Source organism: Enoplosus armatus, chromosome 6 (genome assembly GCF_043641665.1).
Source record: "Enoplosus armatus isolate fEnoArm2 chromosome 6, fEnoArm2.hap1, whole genome shotgun sequence".
NCBI classification, from domain to species: domain Eukaryota; kingdom Metazoa; phylum Chordata; class Actinopteri; order Centrarchiformes; family Enoplosidae; genus Enoplosus; species Enoplosus armatus.
In genome coordinates this window covers 493,495-516,838 of record NC_092185.1, presented here as the reverse complement: position 1 = coordinate 516,838, position 23,344 = coordinate 493,495, and the positions used below count along the sequence as shown (strand labels likewise).

The 23,344-nt window shown below is 43.0% G+C and overlaps 3 protein-coding genes across 6 annotated transcripts; 1 reads left to right on the top strand and 2 right to left on the bottom strand.

The window, feature by feature from the left end:
* Positions 1-543: 543 nt before the first annotated feature.
* mphosph6 (M-phase phosphoprotein 6) lies at positions 544-3,278 on the top strand. The gene is made up of 5 exons (XM_070907324.1): positions 544-685; positions 1,121-1,233; positions 1,841-1,931; positions 2,519-2,622; positions 2,913-3,278. Exons 1-5 carry the CDS (start codon positions 638-640, stop codon positions 3,046-3,048), a joined length of 492 nt encoding a protein of 163 aa, XP_070763425.1. The 5' UTR covers positions 544-637; the 3' UTR covers positions 3,049-3,278.
* Positions 3,279-3,854: 576 nt separating this feature from the next.
* On the bottom strand, positions 3,855-8,497 carry hsd17b2 (hydroxysteroid (17-beta) dehydrogenase 2). The gene is made up of 5 exons (XM_070907322.1): positions 8,239-8,497; positions 6,787-6,999; positions 6,261-6,446; positions 5,916-6,053; positions 3,855-4,872 (listed from the first exon to the last, which is right to left on the bottom strand). Exons 1-5 carry the CDS (start codon positions 8,495-8,497, stop codon positions 4,532-4,534), a joined length of 1,137 nt encoding a protein of 378 aa, XP_070763423.1. The 3' UTR covers positions 3,855-4,531.
* A 1,082-nt stretch (positions 8,498-9,579) lies between these two features.
* On the bottom strand, positions 9,580-23,141 carry gpia (glucose-6-phosphate isomerase a). 4 transcript variants are annotated; one of them, XM_070906755.1, is made up of 18 exons: positions 22,921-23,140; positions 20,468-20,558; positions 19,140-19,208; positions 18,164-18,283; positions 17,993-18,076; positions 17,155-17,301; positions 16,255-16,326; positions 16,008-16,052; positions 15,389-15,442; positions 14,517-14,577; positions 13,835-13,878; positions 13,028-13,180; positions 12,597-12,726; positions 11,882-11,958; positions 11,158-11,286; positions 10,593-10,668; positions 10,155-10,221; positions 9,580-9,941 (listed from the first exon to the last, which is right to left on the bottom strand). In XM_070906755.1, the coding sequence occupies exons 1-18, from the start codon at positions 23,037-23,039 to the stop codon at positions 9,818-9,820; spliced, it is 1,662 nt and encodes a 553-aa protein (XP_070762856.1). In that variant the 5' UTR covers positions 23,040-23,140; the 3' UTR covers positions 9,580-9,817. The 4 variants fall into 4 exon arrangements, 3 of the variants coding, with proteins under 3 accessions (XP_070762856.1, XP_070762857.1, XP_070762858.1); XM_070906756.1 differs by having other exon boundaries at positions 11,158-11,259; XR_011597383.1 differs by having other exon boundaries at positions 9,804-9,941; positions 10,062-10,221; positions 22,921-23,141.
* Positions 23,142-23,344: the final 203 nt, after the last annotated feature.

Here is a 23,344-nt window from a genome sequence, read left to right as displayed (position 1 = left end):
CAGTACTATATATACTTATGTTTGTCCGGTCTAATACTGTGAACACAACAAGAGAACTACAGTAAAATTACAGTAAAAGCGGCAGACTATAGGTCACAACACGTAACTGTACTCTCACGGCTACGTTCAGTAATGCAGATAGGTCAAATATAAAATACTTAATACTACAGAACATTAAAAACACTATACAGGAAGGTCACTGCTAACTGTCACACAGATTCACTCCACAAAAATGGGGAAAACATTAGATTGAAGTAGTGAATCTATATTTACACTTTAGTCTTTTGATGCCTTTGAGAAAATCTAAAGTCTATCAAGTTGCAGAAGATGTTTGATCATGAACTAGACATATTGAAGATCTACAGGCGTTTCATTATAATTCCAGTATTCATAAATACATAATATGGGCTCCTTGAAAATATCACTCACAAGCCATGAAGTCAGAACTCATCACCTTGTTGTCATATCAAGATAGATTAGCCAGACTGCTAACTGCTAAAAGCTGCTCGACCTTCGACTGCTTCTGCCTGAGTTTTAACAGCAGCTGCGCGGAGCTGCGCGTGGTTTTAGCTAAAGATCGATTCTTCAAACTATCAGTCCTCCTCGAGTTGAGTTTGTCGTCTGTAATCGCTCAGCAATGGCGAACGACTCTGTGAAACTCTCCAAAAACCTTTTACGCATGAAGGTAAGTGAAGCCGTCTCACAAACTACAAAACATACTAGTCGTGTGTTAGCTAGCTATCTTTAGCTCTCAGTGCACTCCAAATTTGATTCAGAAATCAGACAACAATTGATTTCCTGCTCTCTGAAAGCGTTAACTCGTGGCAAACGTAGACTTAATGCATTTTTATATAAAGTATGAACCTTAGTCATTAATTCGGCATGTAATTAGGCTACCAAATACATCTGTGAATTTAACAAAGTAGACAAACTAGCAACAAATATCCGGACTCTTGCGACTGTCTTCCAATGTGTATGTATACTAATTTACCATAATATAATTACAGTTTTGAGTCTGGTTCTGTAGATGAGAGGGAAATGTGTTTTAAATAGCCATGTTGTTTCAGCCCTCTAAGAGAGTTGAGACAGTGACTAAATAAAGTGTGATCTGTTTCCACAGTTCATGCAGAGAGGTCTGGATGCTGAGACGAAGAAGCAGCTGGAAGAAGATGAGAAGAGAATCATAAGTGATGAACATTGGTATCTGGATCTGCCAGAGCTTAAAGCTAAAGAGTAGGTGTCAAGCCCCAGTACTTCACATTCTGAGTCCCTCACCAAACCCCATTCATAAATCTGGCAGTTAAATTTATATAATTTACATTTGGAAAACTTATACACCTAGTAAAACTTGACTTAAACGCTTTATGTGAACAGAATGGTTCACAGGTCATTTCTGCATAAATATAGACCATCAACAAGCAATTACTCTAATAAGTCTCAACTTAATGGAAATGTAAGGACCTGCAGTCATGTGCTTGAACCAAACATTGATCCCACTTGTTCTGAATGGTCACCTTAACATGTTGTTACTGCAAAACATAAGAACAGAAGTGCTTCAGAGGAGAGATGATGGGCTGGCTCGTCCACTGACCACAGGGTAGGTGGTTCGATCCCCACCTCCTCTTGTTCACATGGTCCTTGGGCAAGACCCCCAAACTGCTCCCGATGGTCAGACCAGCACCCTGCATGGTAGCTGGCTGCCATCTGTGTGTATGTGTGTGTGTGTGTGTGTGAACCTTGTTAGGCACTTTGGATAAAAGTCTTGTATCATTATTTTTCTGCTGCAGTCCATATGATAGAAGCTCAAGTCTCAAATCTTCTCACTTTCTTCCTCATTCAGGAACTTGATCATAGAGGAGAAGAGTTTTGTTCCCTGTGAAGACCTGAAGTACGGTCGCATGTCGTTCAAGGGTTTTAATCCAGAAGTCGAGGTCTGTTTTAATTTGTTATCTGCTCTGCGTTCTCCAGTCGTCTTGTTGATTTCTCTGTTACCTTCAGGGACACCAGAATATTTGGGCAAATAAATATGCATGCTGAAAATTTATTTCCAAAATGTCAGAAACTAAGAAAAACAACTCCACACTGTGTGTTTGTCAGGTTTGCAGTCAAGTCCAGAAAACATCTTGAACAAGTAGATTTTCATGTGTTGGCCTGAACTATAGGAAAAATGTTCAGATACAAACACAGAGAAACTGCTGAGGTGACGTCCAACGTTGTTGCAGCATTTTGTGAAATTAGAGCCTGAATGTCTTTATGACAGCAGTCGGAAACTAAATCTGCTAATATAAAAGTGTTTAATTTGTCACGTCACTGATTTAATGGGGGTGATTTTACTTGTAAAACTGTCAGGTTCTTGGAGCGTTCCCGCCTCCTCGTGTCACGAATGGAAACTTTTCTAAAGATGAAGTTGCAAAATATAAAACACTTGATGAAAAGCTGTATGTAAAATATAAACATGACCACATTTCATTTAAATGTGGGCCTGTTGACAGTTTTCATTGTTTTGTGTTTGTCACAGAAACTGATGGCTTTGATGAATCCGAAGGATGAAGAGGAGGAGGAGGAAGAAGAAGAGGTCAGCCGGATGCAGACGGACGTCACAGATGAAGAAATGGCTCTGAGGTACAAACAAACTGAGGATGAGTGAAATATGGACTGTTGACTGAAGCAGGATGAACATTTGTCTAAATGTTTTTGGCCGGACGGCGAGTTGAACTAAGTTTGATGCGGTTTGTTGTGATAACGTCTTAATGTCTCTCTGCTGTTTTACTGTAAAATGGTAAAAACGTATCAGTATCCAAACCTGTTGGTAACTTGATGAAGATCATAAAGATTCAGAACTGTTTGAACCAGCTGGCCGTTGTGCTCCATGTGGAGGAGGAAACTTTCAGTTTTTCTTTCTTCTTTTTCAGGTACGAGAGTTTAGTGGAAAGCATGAAGAAGAAGTTTGCAAAGAAGCGCGAGAGAGCCACGATAGAAGACGATGACATCAACCACAACGTTGTGGAAACAAACGCAAAGAGAGTCTTTCTGAAACCTCAGGACTGAACCCCCATGTGATGGACTTCTCTGTATTTTTATGTAAATGACTTTTACATCTTTGTTTGCAGAAGCTGTACATAGAGAGCACCAGTGAGCGCTGTAGAGGACACTGTACAGTGTGTTAAGGCTGATTGGATGTTATATATCCTGTTTTTTAAGAAAAAGATGTATCTTTGAGATGCTGTGAGTTATGAAGTGTTTTTACAGTCTGGATGAGACATCATTAAATGCATAGCTCAGTGTATTTATGTGTCTGTCTTATATGTCCGAGGTTTCTTTAAATAGCTCTGAAAGTGTTAGTTGAACATTTTGGGAAAGACTGGCTGTCCTTCTGAGAGCTCCTGTTCAGATGACACGACTCTCATGTCTGAAGACACACCAGATACAACATGTTGGTCAGGGAGCTTCAGAGGAGGTGGCAGGTGGACGTTGTTACCTTTGGACAGAGCCAGGCTAGTTGTTTGCCCCTGTTTCCAGTCTTTATGCTAAGCTAAGCTAACTAGCTGTAGCTTTGTATTTAGCGTACAGACATGAGAGTGGCATCAATCTGGACATCTGACTCAGAGAGGAAGAGAAGAGGATTTATCTAAAAGTTGAACTGTTTCTTTGGATTCATCCGCCGTTGAAAATAGTCCCCATCAAATGCACTACTTCCCACTGTTTGTTTGATAAAAAGTGCATCAAGCAGCTGTTTGAGGAAATGACTGAGCCTTTTGAAACATGAAACTATATATTTTTAAAGATTAACGTCTTCACTAAGAAGCAATGGGCTTGGTACAGAAGAGTATTAGGGCCAGACATCGGGGAAGAAATGAGAGGAGGAACCTTTTTTTATTTTGCATTCAAGAATAACTGCTAGCGTTAGCGTGAACATAACGGAACAGGCTGATTGGATCACATGCATGTTTTAGTGCTTCCTGACAGCCTGCTATTATTCTGACTTGTGAAAACAGAGTGACGTCTCCTCTGCTTACAACCCCCTTTGCTCGGTTTGGGACCGTCTGACTCAGGATGCTTTCCTTTGAGAAGCTCAGGGAAGCGGCACTTTATCGGAGGTGCTGAAGTTAACATTAGTGTGGACAACAGAGCCGCACAGAGGTGACATTTATGATCACAAGTGTTCAAACAACACTCGACTCGACTTTAATCTTGAAATGTCAACTTGAATCTAACTAATACTGAGCTCAGAGCCACAGACAGGAAGACAGACAGTACTGAGAGACGGACTGACATGTTGGTTTGAGATCCTTTAAGACAACCAGGACTTGTGATGCGATGCAACAAGCTACCAGAAGATTCTTCTTCTTTTCATAAAGTTCATTTCTGCTTGTTTGAGTTTTAACCGTCATGTCTCAACATGACAATAATGTCCAAGATCCACAAAATAAAAAGTCAGCTCAATGTTTGCTTTACTGGAAAAACACTTGACAGCATCTTTCAAGTCTCGAGCTGAAGACACTCAGATGGTGAACATGGACTCCCATGAGCCTCAGCTCCTCCTGAGTCCTGCTGGTTCACAGTCGCTGTGTTTCATGAGGATCGTGATGACGCCGTCGAACACAGCGGTGGGACAGCAGTGGTGGAGAAACGGGAGCAGCCATCCCATCCGTCCGGGGGTGTACACCGGTTTGGGATGAACCGACAGCAGAGCGTGACACATGTCGTCCACCACCGGAGACAGATCCTCTGCCGACTGTTGGGACATTTTGGACAGACGGCAGGGGAGAGACGAGATGTATGCCTCCCCATAATCCTCTCTGGCATCAGAGGAAAGGGCCGTGAGGACCTCGTCTCTGTACCGAGCGGCGTCGCTACTGTTCCCAAAGATGTCTGTGAGGAAGAAGCATCGAGACAGGATTTCATTTCACAGCAGACGACGAGGCTGCACATAAAAACAACATACAGTCAGAACAGTTGTTGTTTAGTCTTTATTAGAGTAACGCGGCTCATCCTCACTCTGCTACTGCAATCATTACAGACCCTCAGGGGCCCCAGACCCTCAAGGGCCCCAGACCCTCATAATCAAGGTCATTGTACACTGAATTTGGCATTAAATCCTCATCTTGAGTTCATCTTTGTATCATTTCAGTTTTCAGTTATCATATCAGAGGAAATGTTTTAGATTCATCAATTTCAACAATAGAGTGAGTGAAGTGGGGGACAAGGGGCCGGTCAACCTGCCCCTGTGTGTAGTAGTAATAATAATAATAATACTGAATATGTTCTTTATAGAGCTCATTTCATTCAAGAAGATGCAATACAATGTTCTTCTCAAAACATGAAAATACAACAAAGAAATAACATTAAAAACATAAGCGACAGAAATTTCTAGATGAAGAATAATAAATTAGTTTTGTCTTTATTAAGGTAATGATGGTTTTATTAATATATATGTTTTATTATTCCATAATGCACCATTTCAATGAATATGTAATTGATTACATTATAATAGCTTTTTGTGTATTTAAGCACAGTTAAAGTCTATCATCTGCTACAGAACCAGGACCAGGAGAGTCCTCCCTCCTGGGGAATGTTTATTACCCGGGACTGAAGGCGCAAATGATTTCAACACAGTTTTATTACAAAGAAAGAAAGTCAGAAAGGACGAAGACAAAAACGAGGAAATGAAAAAGACTGAAATAGGAAGAACAAGAGGAACAACCGTCTGTTGCTACAGAAACAGTCTGAATCCACTGGAAGCCACAAACCCAGAGACAAGGCCAGGACCAGGACCAGTTTATGACAACTGGAAACGTGTGGGATCACAGTTTGTCTCTGAGGTTTGAACCCGTACAGTCAGAGCTGTCTACACTTTACGTCCCTCTCTTGTAAGTTCAAAAGCTGGATGTGATCATCAGTAAACTCAGACCTACTTGTTCTGAAGCCTGCAGGTTGAATTAAGGCCACCTCGACGCCCCACACAGACAACTCCAGCCTCATCACTTTAGAGAAAATGCTCAGCGCTGCCTTCGAGGCTCCGTAAGCAGCGAACATGGGCATCGGCACGTCACCTGCAGGAGACACTGGCTGCATTAACACACAGTCGCACCCCGAGACGCTGGCTTCAGGTCGAAGGTCAACTTGTTGTCATGCTGCATGTTAATGAGGACTTGAAGAAACCAGTTCTTGTTGGTGCTGATTTGTAGTTTTTAAATGCAAACACGGTGGACGTGATGGATCATTAAGCATGTGTCTGGGGGCTCTGCAGTCAGATCTACCTGCCATGCTGGACACGTTGACAATGCGTCCTCTGGACCTCCTCAGCAGAGGCAGGAACACCTGACACATCTTCACAGCAGCCAGGAAGTTCGTGTCCATGAAGCGTCTGTACGCTGCAATCGAGTGGAGCTCTGCGTCCACAGGGCAGTGAAGGATTCCTGCGTTATTCACCAAACCCCACAAACCTGCAGGGACGTGAGACAGAAAAACATCCCTGTTATTGCATTCAGTGTCTAAAGTCTGAGACAAGGTCAAACAGCAGCTCTGTGGGTGGGCCGCCCTCCACTGTGATCCAGACTGAAACATCTCAACAACTATCGGACGGATTGTGATGGACTTTGGTTCAGACCTTCGTGTTCAAAATGTAATCAAATAAAATGGGGGGGCTATGGGGCGAATAGGTACTAAATTATTTCATTTGATTTAATTTGAAGCCCCCGTTTTGAACTCTGAGACCTCTCAGCATCTTAAATGGCTCTGTTGGATCCAAAGGTCTGAAGGAGAATCAGAGTCAACACGTCTTACCTGTGTCAGACACCTGAGTCCTGATGTAGTGGTGTGCTGTCTCTATCTGGGGGCCGTTGGTCACGTCCAGCTGCAGGACCTGCAGGTTTTCAGATCCTCGTTCTCTCAGCTGCTGAGCTCCAGCTCCGTTCACATCCAGCACACCGGCAAACACCCTCACTCCCATCTCACTGAGCCGCTCCGCCAGGGCCAGACCGAAACCTGAATCACAGCCTTGGAGAGAAAGAAAGAGTGGCTGACAGGTAGATCTACTTATTTAATCATGTCTTTCCCACTCAGCAAGTCGTATTTCTTTTTGGATGATGATGAAAATGTATACTGTGATGTTGGAGAGCAGGGCAGCTGACCTGTGACCAGGTTGTTAAACAATGAGTAATATTAGAAATAACCATTGAAACCATACGATACAGTTCAGGGACTCTAGTGGCCGAAAACTCCACAGGGCCCCTTTAAGCTTGATGTTTAATTATATATAATATCAAAGGTGTGCTGTGCTCTTTAGACTCACCTCACTGATGCTGTGAGTGTAGTTTCAGGTCTATTTTATATATTTTGCAGTATTATACCTGTAGGCAGTGCAGCAGCAGACAGGAGATAAGATGTAGTTTTCCTGTTTTTCCTGTCTGTGCAGCTGCTGTTCAAAGAGACACAGACGTCAGAATGTCTTGAGAGATAAAGAAAGTAATGCAGATTTGTATTATTGTAAAGTACCTGAATACGTAGAGAAAGTTCAGCACTCTGAACCTGTGGAATCCAACTTGAAATGAAATAGTTTGTTATCCCAGATCCTGAGGGAGATGTGGACAGAGGGAGCTGGACCTCGTCTTCCTCAGCTGGATATTACTTCATTATTACTTCATTCAAGAAAGTACTATGTTTCCGTCTCTATGTACTCTCTACACTTTGCAGCCATTTTGCGTCAGTTTGTTGACACTTTTGTAGTTCTTCTTGCTAAGACTAGACATCGTTGCTGTCGGAAGTCTCTGATATGAATTCTGGAGGCTGTGAGCAGATTTTCAGACTTTTAGTTATTTAAATCAATCAGTAATAAGGTCATTAGGGTTCACCCTCTGGGGAACATGAATGTCTGCACCAAATGTCATGTTTTACAGTTAGTTACATTTCTCTCCCGCCCTGGTAGTGTAGTGGTTAGGATTCAGCGCTCTCACTGCTGCGGCCTGGGTTCGATTTCTGGTCGGGGAATTCATCCTTGTCTAATTTCCCCCGGGATCAATAAAGTATTTCTGATTGTCATTTATATTAAAAATCAATCCTATAGATCGATACGTTGTTATCAGACTTTTCAAACTCCCAAATATCGAAGTCAGAACCAGCCTCAGTCAAGAGCTGGTCGTCATGGAGACGCTGCTTCTGAATGACCTGAAACACATCTTTGTTGTTACTTTGCTGTCAGCTGACGTGTGTGTATATAACCTGTATCAACAGTCTCACCTGTAATCAGCACCGCTCTGCTCGGCGCCAGCAGCATCTCAACTCTCCTCTCAGTCACACAGATGAAGATGAGGATGAAGCTGCAGCTGAGGAGGACCCCCACACAGTCAGCCGAGGGAACAATGAAACACAGAGTGGCCCCGAGGCCCCCGAGGGCAGCAGTCCAGTATCCAGCACCACGGCCCTCTTTAAACCTCAACAGCATAGTGAAGATGGACGCCGCTGCAGCGACAACGCAGAAACCTGCACAGACGTCCATCCTGACAGTCTGACAGGTGAGTCTGTCTCACCTGTGTCAAATGTGAAGTCTAACCTGACTCATCATACCGACAGTCCTGCCCACAGGTATGTTGTGCTCCTGCCAAAACGTGTTTTATGAAGCCTGTTCCTCGTCTGCAGGTGCACGGAGGACAGAGAGGATCACGTTTTTCAGGTCAGGCAGGTTCTGTTCTCTAAACAACACGCTGATGAAAAACGTCAAACCTTTATTACAAATAATTATTATCATTTTCAGCTGGAGACATGTCCTGGAGTTCAACTCTGATACTTTTACATCAATTTGTCTTTTTCTGTTGCTCAGTGTCAAAGAAGTTGAATTACATCCAGAAACTGTTATTAAAGGTTTTAAAAAGGGGCCGCCGACTAAAACAAGGGACATGACGTCCATCAGGAGACCAAACCATCACTTTCATTAATTTGTCATAACTTAATATTTAGGCTGAACCAAACAAGGAACCTGGAAGACCATCAAGTGTTGAAGTGAAACTCAAGTATCTGGTCTGGTGTTCACATTTCATTGGCTGTTTGATAGAAACGCGGAAATATTTAACTTTTGTTGATGATGTTGATGTTTTTGTCTCATTAGTGGACCAGGTTCAGCTTATGGTCTTCAGGTCCTCTCATGGACACCTTCACGGGTCCATATCCATCAGAGGATCCAAACCCTGAACTGGGATTTAACTCCATGTCGTTTTATGCTGTTTTAATGCCGTTTTAAAGTTAGTAAATGTAATAAAATGTAAGACAGTGAAATATGTCCATTAAGAGTCCTTGCTGACGTCTTCAAATGTCTCGTTTTGTCCGTCCAACAAAAGAGAGCAAAACCCAAAGAGGTTCAGTTTACTACGACCTGCCGTATTACAGCTGAAACTATTTAGATGACTGATAATCAAACTTTGCTGGTTTCAGCAGATCAAATTTAAACGAGTATTTGTATTTATTTTCTGACATTTGATGGAGAAAATAATTAGACTATAATAGTCAGTGCGTAGAGTGGGAACAGGGCAGCTTTGGTCATAAGAGACATTTAATCATGTCTGTACAATCAGAACAGAACACAGGTTCAGTGACAGGACTTTTATTTTAAAGTCAGTGCTGACTACAGAAACATCTTCTCTTTGTCCTCCTGATGAAAGCAACGGATAAATTCCCTTTTCAAGTTAAACACGTCTACATGTGAAGTCTTAGATCAACAAACAAAGTGCTCGTTCTCGCGGGTCAGACCAACACAGAACTTCAGCCAATGAGAGAGGACTACGAGGAGGACGAGGAGGAGGAGGAGGGGGAGGAGGAGGATGATTCAGGCGAAGTTCTTCTTCAGGAAGCTGATGAGGCCGTTGGTGGACGAGTCGTGGGAGCTCACCTCAGAGTCGTCCTTCAGCTCCGGCTCGATCTTCTTTGCCAGCTGCTTCCCCAGTTCAACGCTGTTAGCAGGGAAACAGTGAAAGCAGTGATGCTGAAAGCTCTACATACATTTAAACCCCCCCCCCCCCCCCATTTTACCTCACACATAAACTTCACGTTAGAAAAATTTAACAGCTGACCGTCAGATGTTGTTGCTCTGAAAAGACCTGGTAAGTGAACCTTGAGTGTTCTTGTTTCCATTGTAGTTTGATGTTTAAGTGGGAGCCACTCACCCCCACTGATCGTAGCTGTTGATGTCCCACATGACGCCCTGCACAAAGATCTTGTGCTCGTACATGGCTGAAAGACATGAGAGATCACATGACTTTATGGATTAAACATTACAACCCAGTTTATTATCCACCCACACCTGCTTAGAGTCAGAGTTTTGCTAACGTGTCTCCCTGTGAGGTCAGACACCCTCGTCAGTCTCATCACATTAAACTGCAGCTCAGCTCGGGAGAAAACCGAGCGGGAGTTTAAACTGCAGCTCAGCTCGGGAGACTTCAGCTCATCATGATGCCCGTTTCCTCCTCTGATGTTCACACCAGTTAAACAGCTGAATATTAACATCAGCAGATGAACTGCTGGCGTCTCCTCACCGTCTGGTTTCAACCCTGACTCGGTTTCCTGTATTTGGTTTGGATACTGTTCTCACTCCCACTACTCACCAACCAGAGCTCCCAGTATGAACGGGCTCAGCTTCTTGAAAACAATGGAGTTGCTCGGCTTGTTTCCTTCGAAAACCTTGGATGGAATGGAAAGAGAGAATAAAACTTTAAGATCTCCAATTTTAAACCTTTCATAAGAAACATTAAGGTGCTATTGAGAAAGGCAACACTGACTCTGAGTCAGACAGAGAATCTTGTTTAGTAGTCTGACTTTGAGGTGTGATGTTACAGGATGTGTCGGGACAAACATATTGTGAACTCTACGATTCAACGTCGTCACTGAACAGAGACGAACAAACGAGGAGAGGGTTCAGAGAACAGTGAGTGAAACGGAAGGACCACATGGTATCTTGACTCCAGCCATCGGTTGTTCTTTACTACGAACTCATGAAATACATAAAGATCTGACGAGGACCTTCAGTACGTTTCACACAACAGAGACACCATGTTGGTCTGTGGTGAAGGACCCCAGACATTCACTTTCTTTCTCTTTCTTTCTGGGGAAAAAACGCATCACGCGACTGATGGCCACGTCACGCGACGGTCATGTGACTGATGGTCGTACTTTGTGAGGCAGCAGCTTCTCCAGAGCGTCTCCTTTCATGCCGCCGGCCTCCAGCTCTCGACGAGCCTCGTCCGCGGTCTTTCCCTTCATCAGAGCTTCAGTCTGAGCCAGGAAGTTCGCCACCAGGATCTGGAAACACAGTCAGCCGGTCAGTAGGTCGGGACACGCAGAACTTGTGTTTGTTGGCAAGATCGAGTCATTGTTGTATTTTTCCAACAGCATTTAAATAATATGAATCTGACAGTTCTGGAACTTTGAATTATTATGAACTGAGTTAACTCATCTGGTCACAGGAAATTAGTTTAGAGATACTTTCAAAATAAAAGGCATCTGTTTTTAGTAAACTAAGTGAAGGAAATGACTGAAAGGATGACTGACAGCAGCTGCCCCTTTTTTAAAATATAAAATGATAACATGAGGCTTTGTTTCTGTTAATCATTAAGAAAGTTATGGAGGACTGTTTGAATCCTGGACTGCTTATCAACATAAAATAAATATACAATAGTACAATAAGGCTGTAGGCAAACGTGGAGACACAGAAACATCTACTGTCCTCTATATATATTAGTGAGGACCGCTGAAATCAGACTGCTTTCATGTTCCACCTGCAACACAAACACTCTGAGGAAGTGTTGGTGTTGTGTAACCCCAGACTGCTGCTCTGAGGTGAACAGGAAGTGTTACTACATCAGGTATGAAGACAGAGCAGCACAGTGGGCGGTACCTTGTGGTGGAGGTTGTCTCTGATTGGATGCTGAGACTGAGCAGGAATGAGGAAGTCAGCAGGAATCATACGAGTTCCTGATGAAGAAATAACAAGTCAGTTAACTCTTCACAGACCAGATCCTGATTACATCTAAATTATTATTATTATCTTATTAATTATGATCCTGATCAAGTGTAATGATCAGATCATCATTTATATCCTGATCATTACATCTCATGGCATCCTCTTAGACTCCAATAAGGGAACAACCCTGACAATCCCAATGAAACCATTCAAACCAGTGAGCACCGTGCACTGCTCGTCTCCTCCAGTGGGGGCAGTGTTACATGTTTACGATTATTTTCATGATCAATGAATCTGCTGATCATTTTCTCTTTTAGTATAAACATCAGTCCAAAGATAATCAGTTACACTGACAGCAGTTAACAAAGTTAAAGTCTGCACATTTGAATCAACATGTTTTTGATATTTTTGTTTGAAAAATGTCTTGAATGATTATTTGATTACGAAAAAAGGTTTTGTTGATCAACTAATCGACTAATAGTTTCAGGTCATATTTATTGGGGTTCACGTGAGCCTTGTATCATGTTCCCATCTACGGTTTGATATAAAGTTCCACCAGAGGGACTAGATCTCTCTCAGCTGCAGGTCTGGACTTGTCCTACAGGTAAACTGGTCTACAGGAAGAGACTATTTTGATGGTCTGCGTCACCTTGGTGGATGAGCTGGTAGAAGGCGTGCTGTCCGTTGGTCCCCGGCTCGCCCCACACGATTGGTCCGGTGTGGTAGTTGACACGAGAGCCATCTTTGGTGATGTACTTTCCGTTAGACTCCATGTCGCCCTGACGACCACACACACATATTTTATACATTTACTAACTCGCATCAGGTGATAATAATTTAGATGTTTCACTTTTCATGCTGATATAAAATGAGTTTTGTTAAGTGAAGCTGGTTTGAGTCTTTATTGGATGATTCATCAGCTGTTGGACAGACGAGTGTTGTTCAAACAATGAATCAAGAAAATCAAGAAAAGATCCAGAAGTTTCCAAAGATAATAAATCTGTTTTCTGAGCGTTCTGTTGGTCCCCCCTCCCTCTGAACAGATGGTCTCTGCCCCCCCGGTCTCTCTGCCACACTGACCTGTTGGAAGTAGGCAGCGAAGCGGTGCATGTACTGGTCGTAGGGCAGCATGGCGTGCGTCTCGGCCTGGAAGAAGTTGATGTACCAGACGCCCAGCAGGGCCAGCAGGACGGGCACGTTCTGCTCCAGAGGGGTGCTGCGGAAATGTTTGTCCTGGAGACAAGAGAGCGACCTGGTTCACGGACAGACTGAACAAGACCAACGCGCAGCAACAGAAGTGTTTTCTGTTACAGAGAAATAAGAATGAAGAGCTGCAGCAGGAAGCGAGCGCTGTATGAAGGGAAGTAATCAAGCAGACCTTTGTCCTTTTTCTTCTCCATAATTTTTTATCTCCATTAGTTTTTGTTTAATGCCTGTGAAACTTTGTTTGTTTCTGCAGGTTCTCAGGGTTACATTTATGAAAGTATGATGGAAAACCAGTTATTTATTATTAATCACATCTTTTCAGTATTTCCCAGCTGTAAATAACAATAATCCCTGACAATATAACTAATTAAAGTAACCTGAACCCAGAGAAGCAGCAGAAACTGGATGGGTGGATTAAGCTCTTCAGATTTCTGTATAAGTGTTCTGTATAAATAAAAGTGTGATTGCTTTTAATAAATAATTATTTACAACTATTATTCATTCTGCAGCTTCTTAGATTCTAACAAACATATTTTAGAAGCTTGAACCAAACAGAAAAATGTCAATATTTAAGCGTCTGTTCCGTGAACTCTGCAACAGTCACAAGTGTTTGCTGACTGAAATTCACTCTTTGTTCTCGCCTGAAGAGATAGAGAAAATAAAGAAAGAAATATTTCCTACCATCCAGTGAGCTCCTGCAAGAAGCTGCTCAAAGTTTTCAAAGCCTGAAACACACAAGGATAACACACACACCTTAAACATGAGAGAAAGGTTTATGAAAATATCCAACTTCAAACAAAGAAAAAAAAAATGTCAAAGACAAAATGCACTGAACAACATCAATGACACCAAAACAGTAAGTAAAATAGATTTAGGAATTGATAATGGAGTCAATGAGTTAGCTGTGAGATACAACTTCAGCCCTGTTGTTTTGGTTTATATTTGGTTCCATTTAGTCACATGGTCTCCATTAAAGTAGCTAAATCAGCTGTTAGCAGCTCCTGTTTGCAGTGTACAGACAACTATCACTGGATCACTGTGAGACTGAAGGAAACTTAAAAACATGAGGATTCTCAGGCAGGTTCTGTAGCTTCAAGTCACACTGAATGATTGTGAGTCATTGTCGCTGCCCCTTTCACCTCACCCCTTTCACCTCACCCCTTTCACCTCACCCCCCTCACCGACTGTAACCCTCCACCATAGAGGACGTGAGCTGGTTTATTTTAAAACGTAAGTAGCTGAGTCAACTCATGCAGAAACATGCAGAGTGAACATTTCATTGATAGAATCAACACAGATATCAAAACATGTCTTTAGCAAAACAGTAGGAGGTTAAAGGTCACGAGCCGTGCAGCAGACGTACCTATGTGCAGAGCGATGGACAGACCGATGGCCGACCACAGAGAGTAACGACCTCCAACCCACTGAGGATGAGCAAACATGGCATCACACAGTCACTCCACCAATCAGAGCACACAGAGCGTCACTTCAATAACAACAACAACAACAACGGCCGACTCCATGAGGAGGCACGAGTCGGTCTGTTCAGACCTGATTCAGGTAGATTCTCCAAAATCTGTACTTTGTTTTCGTTTATATTTCAGAGGCAGGAAGGTGAAGTTAAACTACACACAGAGTGAAGGAGAGATGTTTCTGTGGCTACCAACAAACAAAGCTGACCTGAGGGCTACCTGCCTGCTGAGGAGGACTACCTGCCTGCTGAAGAGGAGGAGGACTACCTGCCTGCTGAAGAGGAGGAGGACTACCTGTCTGCTGAAGAGGACTACCTGCCTGCTGAAGAGGACTACCTGCCTGCTGAAGAGGACTACCTGCCTGCTGAAGAGGACTACCTGCCTGCTGAAGAGGACTACCTGCCTGCTGAAGAGGAGGAGGACTACCTGTCTGCTGAAGAGGACTACCTGCCTGCTGAAGAGGACTACCTGTCTGCTGAAGAGGACTACCTGCCTGCTGAAGAGGAGGAGGACTAGCTGCCTGCTGAAGAGGAGGAGGACTACCTGTCTGCTGAAGAGGAGGACTACCTGCCTGCTGAAGAGGAGGAGGACTACCTGTCTTCAGAAGAGGACTACCTGCCTGCCGAAGAGGAGGAGGACTACCTGCCTGCCGAAGAGGAGGAGGACTACCTGCCTGCTGAAGAGGAGGACTACCTACCTGCTGCTGATCTTTATTGTCTTTATTTCATGCAGAACACAACAATCATTATCAGGATACACTTACATCCCAGAACTCAAACATGTTCGCCGTGTCGATGCCAAAATCCTTCACTTTGGCCTGGAGGGGGGTGACAAGAGGTAACGTTACTAATGAAACTAAACATATTTCAGTATCAGCAGTTTGATCAGAACTGGATCTTGGCAGAAGAAAACCTGATAACAGACTTGAAGAGTTTCTTGTTTCTCGCTGCTTTTATTAGACAGATGTCACCAGAGAACCGCTGACTTGTGCTTCACGGTCTCCACTTTGACCCCGGGGCCATCAGGGCCCTACAGCTGGTGCAGGTGTAGAATTAAGTAGTAGTAATAAAGCAGCGTGGTTCTCTATAGCTGCCCCCGCTGTGTCGACAGACTGATCTCATTCAAATGGTGAGTAATAATGAGGGGGCTCATGTCTGTCTGAACACGAGCTCACAGGACTGACACACTCTGGACCGCTGCACCAGCCACAGCGTTGCTCACTACACTGATTTACCACCACATTGTGCAACAAAAATTCAACTAAATTGAACTTTGACCCCAAAGACGTAGGCCTCCACAACACGTGTTCAAAGGGATCAACAGGAGGGGGATGTTATGATCATCAGTCATGTTCAGGGAAACGGTTTAAAATGGACACTTACTGCGTTGGTGGACAGAGCCACAAAATGTTTGGCGACAGCAGATTTCTGTGGAGGACGACAAGAAACATGAGGCGGATGTTAATGTGACGAGACATTTGTCTGCATCTCATTACAAACACACACACACAAACATTTTTAGATTTTTTGCTGTTTTAGGATCAAACTGCTGATTTGTCTGTGCAGCTCTTCCCTCTCTCTAATCTAAGCTGCTGCAGGCAGATCAGCGTCAGCCCATCAGCTGACTCACATCACTGGCTGTCTGGAGGAACCAGTCCCTGGCAGACTCGGCGTTGGTGATGGTCTCCTGGGTGGTGAACGTCTGAAAAAAATAGGTCAAACAACAACAAAGTGAGTCCAGAGGCTGGAACACAGTGTTCTCATTACAAACTGTTTTACACTCATGAAGCAAAATGGATTTCATTGCTTTCAGACAAAAAAACCTGTCTACAATAATTATATTTATCACAACTGTAAGGAGGAGATCCACAGAGGACCTAAAGGACCACACTGAGAAAGAAAATACAAACGCCTGTTTGAGCTCATTAATATGTACTTTAAGACGTTCAGGGGTGTAAAAGAAACGCAAGGTGTGTATTTTATGGCTCACAGTAATGGCTGCTTGGCAGTTATATTAATTATTATTATTGTTATTATTATTATTATTTAAGTTATGTTTGTTCATTTAAACATGTTTATTTTTTCACTTTGTGTAACATGCAACCAATCAGGAAGCTGTTTGACACAGTGTCATCAGGCGTCATGCAGTTTGTTCTCAAGTGGTCTGTACAAGTGATTTAAGAGAATTTAGACATTTTTCTTAGTGAGTGATCCACATCTGTCAGAGTCCGCCTCATGAAGTCCATGTGTCACCACAGAGAGAAAACACTTTAATGTGCATAGACAAATTAAAACTAAAATCAAAAAACAAAAGTAGGAGAGTTTAGGAGACAGATATGAAAATGTTCTTGCAGGAGGCCCAATGTTTTCCTTTGAGTTTGATTGGCTCACAATCAGAGTGTACGGTGGCCTGTAGGGACAAGGTTCAATAGCAAGAGGTTTCACAAAGAATCCACGTTGTCTTAAATATTCGCCAGATGATGTAAGTTTTTGACAACTAGGTGATGTGTGTGTATGTGTGTGTGGTCACCTTGGAGGCGATGATGAAGAGTGTGGTCTCTGCGTTGAGCTGAGCGAGGGTCTTGGCCATGTGGGTCCCGTCGATGTTTGAGACGAACCAAACGTTCGGTCCACCGGCTGAGTACGGCTTCAGAGCCTCCGTCACCATCAGGGGGCCCTGAACGCAACATATACCTTTACATATAACACAGTGTGTGTTGTGGCCCATGTAGCACCCGAGAAGCCTCCAGTGTCAGACATCACGGTCGCTCTCAGGTGTGATCACTACAGTTCATTAAATCATCAGGTCTGCTGCGTTGACAATAAAACTAAAGTTCAGTGTTTCAGCTCGAGGAGAAATACTACATCTGCATGAGTCATAGTCCTCTACAGTCCAGTTACACATGTATGCCTCCAGATCTAAACAAAGCTCAGTGCTGCACTGAAGGCTTCATGTCATGTTTAGCGGGTCTCTCTCTCTCTGACTGAAAATGAATCAGCAGCTGTTTTTATAATCAGACATTTTTAAAACAAATACTTCAGTGATCCAGTTTCTCCAGAGTCTCAGTTTTCTTCTGTAATCTCTTTGGGTTTTGGACATTTCTCACTGTAAAAAATATTATTAATAATAATAATAATAATAATAATAATAATAAATCTGATTAACAGGGGAAATAATGGTTGGATGAATCTATTCTGAAAATAATCCTTTGATTTGTGGGCTAAATCATCACCTGCAGTTAGTCAGAGTTAGGGTTTCACTTCTTTTTCAGACTTGTTCTATCCAGCTGCAGTGCCATGGTCACATATTCTCCTGCTGATGACACTGTGGCAGTGAAGCTCAGGTGTTTGACTGACAGGTCACTCACCAGGTCAGAGCCCCCGATGCCAATGTTCACCACGTCAGTGATGCTTTTTCCACTGAAGCCTTTCCACTCACCGCTACGAACTCTCTGTAAACGATAGAAAAGGTCACGACCTTCACGTCTCACACTGACAGCAGCTACAAAACTGAAGACTCGTCACACAAACGCTCGTACGTGACAGAAGGCCTTCATCTTGTCCAGCACTCGGTTGACCTCCGGCATCACGTCTGAGCCGTCCACCGTGATGGGCGTGTTGGAGCGATTACGCAGAGCGGTGTGGAGCACGGCACGACCCTGCACGCACACGCACACACACACACACACACACACATTTTAGTCTCTCATCGTTTGAATCGGTCATTACTTTTTGACATCCCTCAGAAAGAATCCTCATTCCTAAACTGCAAAGCAGAACTGCATGCAGTCAGTAAACTAAACTGTTGTTGTCCTCTTTGCCAACACAACATGAAGCAAACAGGCTGAACGGGAAATGATGACATTGAAGCATCTGAGAAGACACGTCGTATGCAGCAGCAGAGATGGAGACCTGGTGAATGAAGGTGAAGCAGTTTGATGGTGCTGTAAGATGTTCATTCTACAACAGTTTAGTTCTAACTTGACTGTCGGCGACAGCCCTGGTGGACTGACTGTGGAAACATGATCAGCTGTTAACAGCCATTGATCCGGCATGGAAAGTGTCTCTATGAGCATTGTTAATCTGCTCAGAGTGGAAACGCATCAGCTGTGTAAAGCGATGAGGAGGCTGTAACCTTTCTCACGACACAGATGTCATATTTCCATCATGTTCTCCACATGCTTCTCCGTCGTTTGAGCTTTGACCGGAGCTCTTTAATGATGTCATCTCGTTGCGTCCTCCTCTTCTTCTGTGGTGGTTTAATGGCAGCAACTGGAGAATTAGCTCCACCAGCTGTTTATTAGCTCCACCAGCTGTTTACCTCCATCAACCAGTGAACTCATGACAGCAGCAGTGACTCAAACAAGCATTCATTCACATAGATTTTCTGTCAGTGCTACATGTGGATGGAGAGTTGACTGCTGATTCCCTCCAACACACAGGCCTGATAAACCAGGTGACATTTACACGCTCTATGAGCTTGTTCAACACCTGTCTTCAGGTGGTGTTCAGTACCTCGGTGAAGTTGATTTTATCTCCAGAGAACATCTTCTCTCTGGCCTCCTCCACTCCCCTCGACTTGGCCTGTGAACATGACAAAGGTTCAGTTTACACACAAACACATTCAGCTCGTATCTGACACACCAACACTGGATGGATTATTACAGCAACCGCGAGACAAAACTTTATTTCTTTAGCAATTCTTCTTGTCTGCAGTGAGAGGAGGAAGCATTGTGAGCGGTGTTTCCACATTCCCACAGTTGTTAACATAACACTGCAGGACAATGGCAGCTTTCTGGGCTGGCTGTGATGGTGGGATAAGATATCTTTCAAAATTAGGTGTTGTAAAACTTCCCGTTTCACTGGATCTTTGAGCAACAGTGGTTAGATCAGGGCTCTTATAGATCAAGTGGCCCAACTGGTCAAATATCTCAGAGTGACAAAATGTGGTGGAACTTTTAGGACTCGAAATAAAGACATTGTTACAGCAGATTTCACAACACTGGCTGACATTACAATAATAAGAATAATTTCCCCACATGTAAGGGACATAAAGGGGGAGCAGTTAAAGGGGAACTAGACAGTAGAAGAGAAGATGAGGAAGCCATCTGTCAGAGAGTTTTCAACATCATTGCTGGGTGTGAAATATGTGCAAGATGCAGTACAGTTATAGGAAATGTAATTATCTGCTATTTTCATTTACATAAATGCTACATTTATTTCTTAAGTCACGTTAGTTTGGTTATGCAAGTGGCTTGCTGATGTTTCCTTACAGTCTAAATGGTGTATTTGTAAATATTAATATGAGTTTTAATTCATCATCATAATATGTTTGCATATATATCAACTTATGTATCAGAATCAGAAATACTTTATTGATCCCCGGGGAGAAATTAGACAGGGTGAAAAATAAGTACCAGAACTCTCTCTACCAGCATGTTTGGAGAGGGCGCAACTTCAAAAAGTTAGTAGTTAAAATACGAAAGTTATGATAAAGGAATAAGAGAAAAAAGTAAGAAAAAAATAAGAAAACAGAAAGGAGCCACTGTAACAGGCTGCATGCGTGCACACTGAAGCGTACCTACCTGTGTGGAGCGATGAGGAGGCTGTGCCTATAGCTGTACGTATATACATAAAGCCTACACATAAAACTTACATGTTGAATTGTTCCACTGTTTGATATTTAGAACTCCAACACGCAATGATTAGGTCTGCCCCTGCACTAAACCAGTACAGCTGACGAACATCTGGCAGGACGACGATTGTGGAGGGCTCAAGGTTATTAGAGTGTGTGTTGTTTAAATTAAGACCCTGCTAAAGGGAGGCGTGTGTGTGTGTGTTACCATGGCGAGCAGCATGGCCAACACTTCCTGGTTGATGAGATTCTTGGAGTAGTCCAGCAGGATTTCTCCATCATCTGTCTCCAGAGTCGTGCTACCAACAAAGTTACAGAAACACGAACACACGAAGACAGAAAATCGAACTTTCATTTCATTATAATGCAACACTTGAGATGCTTCCTGAATTATAGAACAATAATTGATAATTAAAAACACTGACTGGTTCTATAAATGTTATGAGTTAGTGCTTCTCTGCTGCTGTGATAAACATTTATCAATTCATTGCAAAACAGAATAGAGAAGAAATGGAAACAATTCTCACACCTTTTGACAATTTATTGATTTGATTTATAGATTAAAAGTGAATCAATTCATCACAAATAAAGAAGAGACAGGATAAAGGATGAAAGTGAAATTATAAATGTGTTCACAAACGAGTACATCAGCAGTTTTACGAGGCTCTGGGAGTCTGCAGGGTTTAAATCCAATCAATCAATCATTCAATCCTTCAATCCACAAATTAACTGAAAATGTATTGCCAATCATTTTGAAAGTTGATTAATCATTTAAGTCATTTATTAAACAACAAGATGCCAAACTGGCTGGTTCACATCTCTGAACTGAATGTTTGTTTTCCACTGTTGGTCAGAAAATTAAAATTAATTAGGTCATGGAGAAAATAATCTGCAGATTAACTGATGATGAAAGTTATTGTTGGGATTATTTTCATTATCATAATGTCCCAAATCCAAGTGCTCAAATGTATTGTTTTACTTTTATAAATGACAAAGAAAAGCATCAACTCTTTACATTTGAGACGCAGAGACCAAGGGATGTTTGATATCTTTGTTGTTGACTGATCGATTATTAAAACAATTAATTTTCCGTCAATCAACTAATCGCTGCAGCTTTATTAAGGAATCCTTTGCGTGTGGTGTTGACACGTGGAAAACACTGGATTCAGTGAGGATTATGGAGACATTCATGTATCTGAAGTACACAAATACACACAGTACTGTATCCCCTCCCACTGTTAGTGATAATGAAAATAATAATCATAATAATCATAATAATAATAAAGTATGAGGCTGAGGCTCTCTTCTGTTCAAAACCCGCATTATTTGCTCAAATAAGAATAATATAAAGCCTCGTTATGGATATCGCAGTATCAATATGAGAAGTATTTTTATATTACAGTTTTTGCTTCCCGACATTAACTGATCAGTCTCATCCGAGGAGGACGAGCCGCATCACACGTAGCCTCCGTGAATGAACCGCATCGGCCCGAAGGACGGGAGCAGACATCCAGCCTCCAACATGGCGTCCTCAGTGACAACCTGGCTGACAGTCAGACACACACCTGCACACCTGGGCCGTGTGTAAGTCGCCTTCAGCACGTTTCTGGTTCAAGTGTTCAAAATGACCAGCTAACTAACGTGCTGACTGTAACATGTAGCTAGCGTCCATTATCGGACACACCCCTGTCTCTCACACTGCTAACAGTGTTAGCATGCAGGAAGTAAGAAGAGTTGTTTTCAGACATTAGGAAGTACAGAGTTCAACAGGTTTGCTCTAACCTACAGTTAGTTTAAGCTAGCTTGTCTATAACTGTCATGCCCAACAGATATTAGACATTACAAACCGTCTGTTCTGTAACATGTCAAAGCTCTACGTTGTGTCACAACAGACTGAACAGTGACGCAATTTACAGGAGATTAAAGACACTAACGTTACTGGTTTTCCTTCAATAACGGACTTCAGGAATTTCATTGTGAGCTTTTAGCTAGCGTAAGCAACGTACAAATCTTCGTTTACGTTAGGCTTTCACACAACATATAACTAAGCAGGCGACATAAATAAAAAGACGCAGTCAGTCACAGTGGTTTTATTAAACATGTTATACTTTTAGGAAGATAATTTGTAACACGGAAATCTAATGTCAGTCTGTCTCATTGTCCGATAATGGACGCTATGACATTAGCAAGCCAGCTAACATTAGCTAGTGGTTTAATTCAGAGGCCTGTCGCTTGTTTTAAACGATTTACGACACAAGTGGAAGATTTTAAGCGACGTGTGAGAGCAGGTCTGGAGACCACAGCTGGGAACGATACCAATTAGGAAATGAAGGCGGAGAAGGACGACATGAATCGATGACCTTGTAACTCAAAGAAGTAGATGAAGAGCCGTAGGAAGCAAACACAGCGAATAAAACAAACGGACCACTGAAGCTTTGTGTTGTGGTGGCTAAATTACACCTGAGGGAAAAGGCCGAACACCTGTAATGTCTGTCACACTGCTGCATAAAGTGCAACTCTGTCAGCATCACGCCCACCTCCCCTTCCCTCCCATCACCATCACCATCATAATCATAAATACTTTATTGATCCCCGGGGGGAAATTATACTACATCTACATCATCATCATCACTACCATCACCACCTTCCTCCTCCTCCTACCTGAACTTGCTGAATCTGTCCTTGTCGGAGTCGAACATGTCCCTCATATTCAGGCTGCCGCCGTTAGCTTTGTACCACTGCTCCAGCTTCTTGTAGTTGGGGTCGTTAGTTAGCGCCATGATGTGGTCGGTGGTGGTGGTTCGTGGTGATACTGGCTGCGGGCCCGTCTTACTCCGACCTCAGAGATGGTGGACTGGTCTCTGTGTGCTGTTGACGAGGACGTGCTGCTACACGGCTGACAGGGGATGGAGGTGGTTAGGCCAGCCTGCACCAATGGCTGCTGAGGCCTCCCTCCGCCCCGCTGGGTAAACTCCTCCCAGTGTACTGACACCATCTCATATGATGGGACTGTATAGAGGCAGATTACTGCCAATAATAGACTGTATCTGACTTACGTAAACAGGAAGTTATGCTCCATATGATG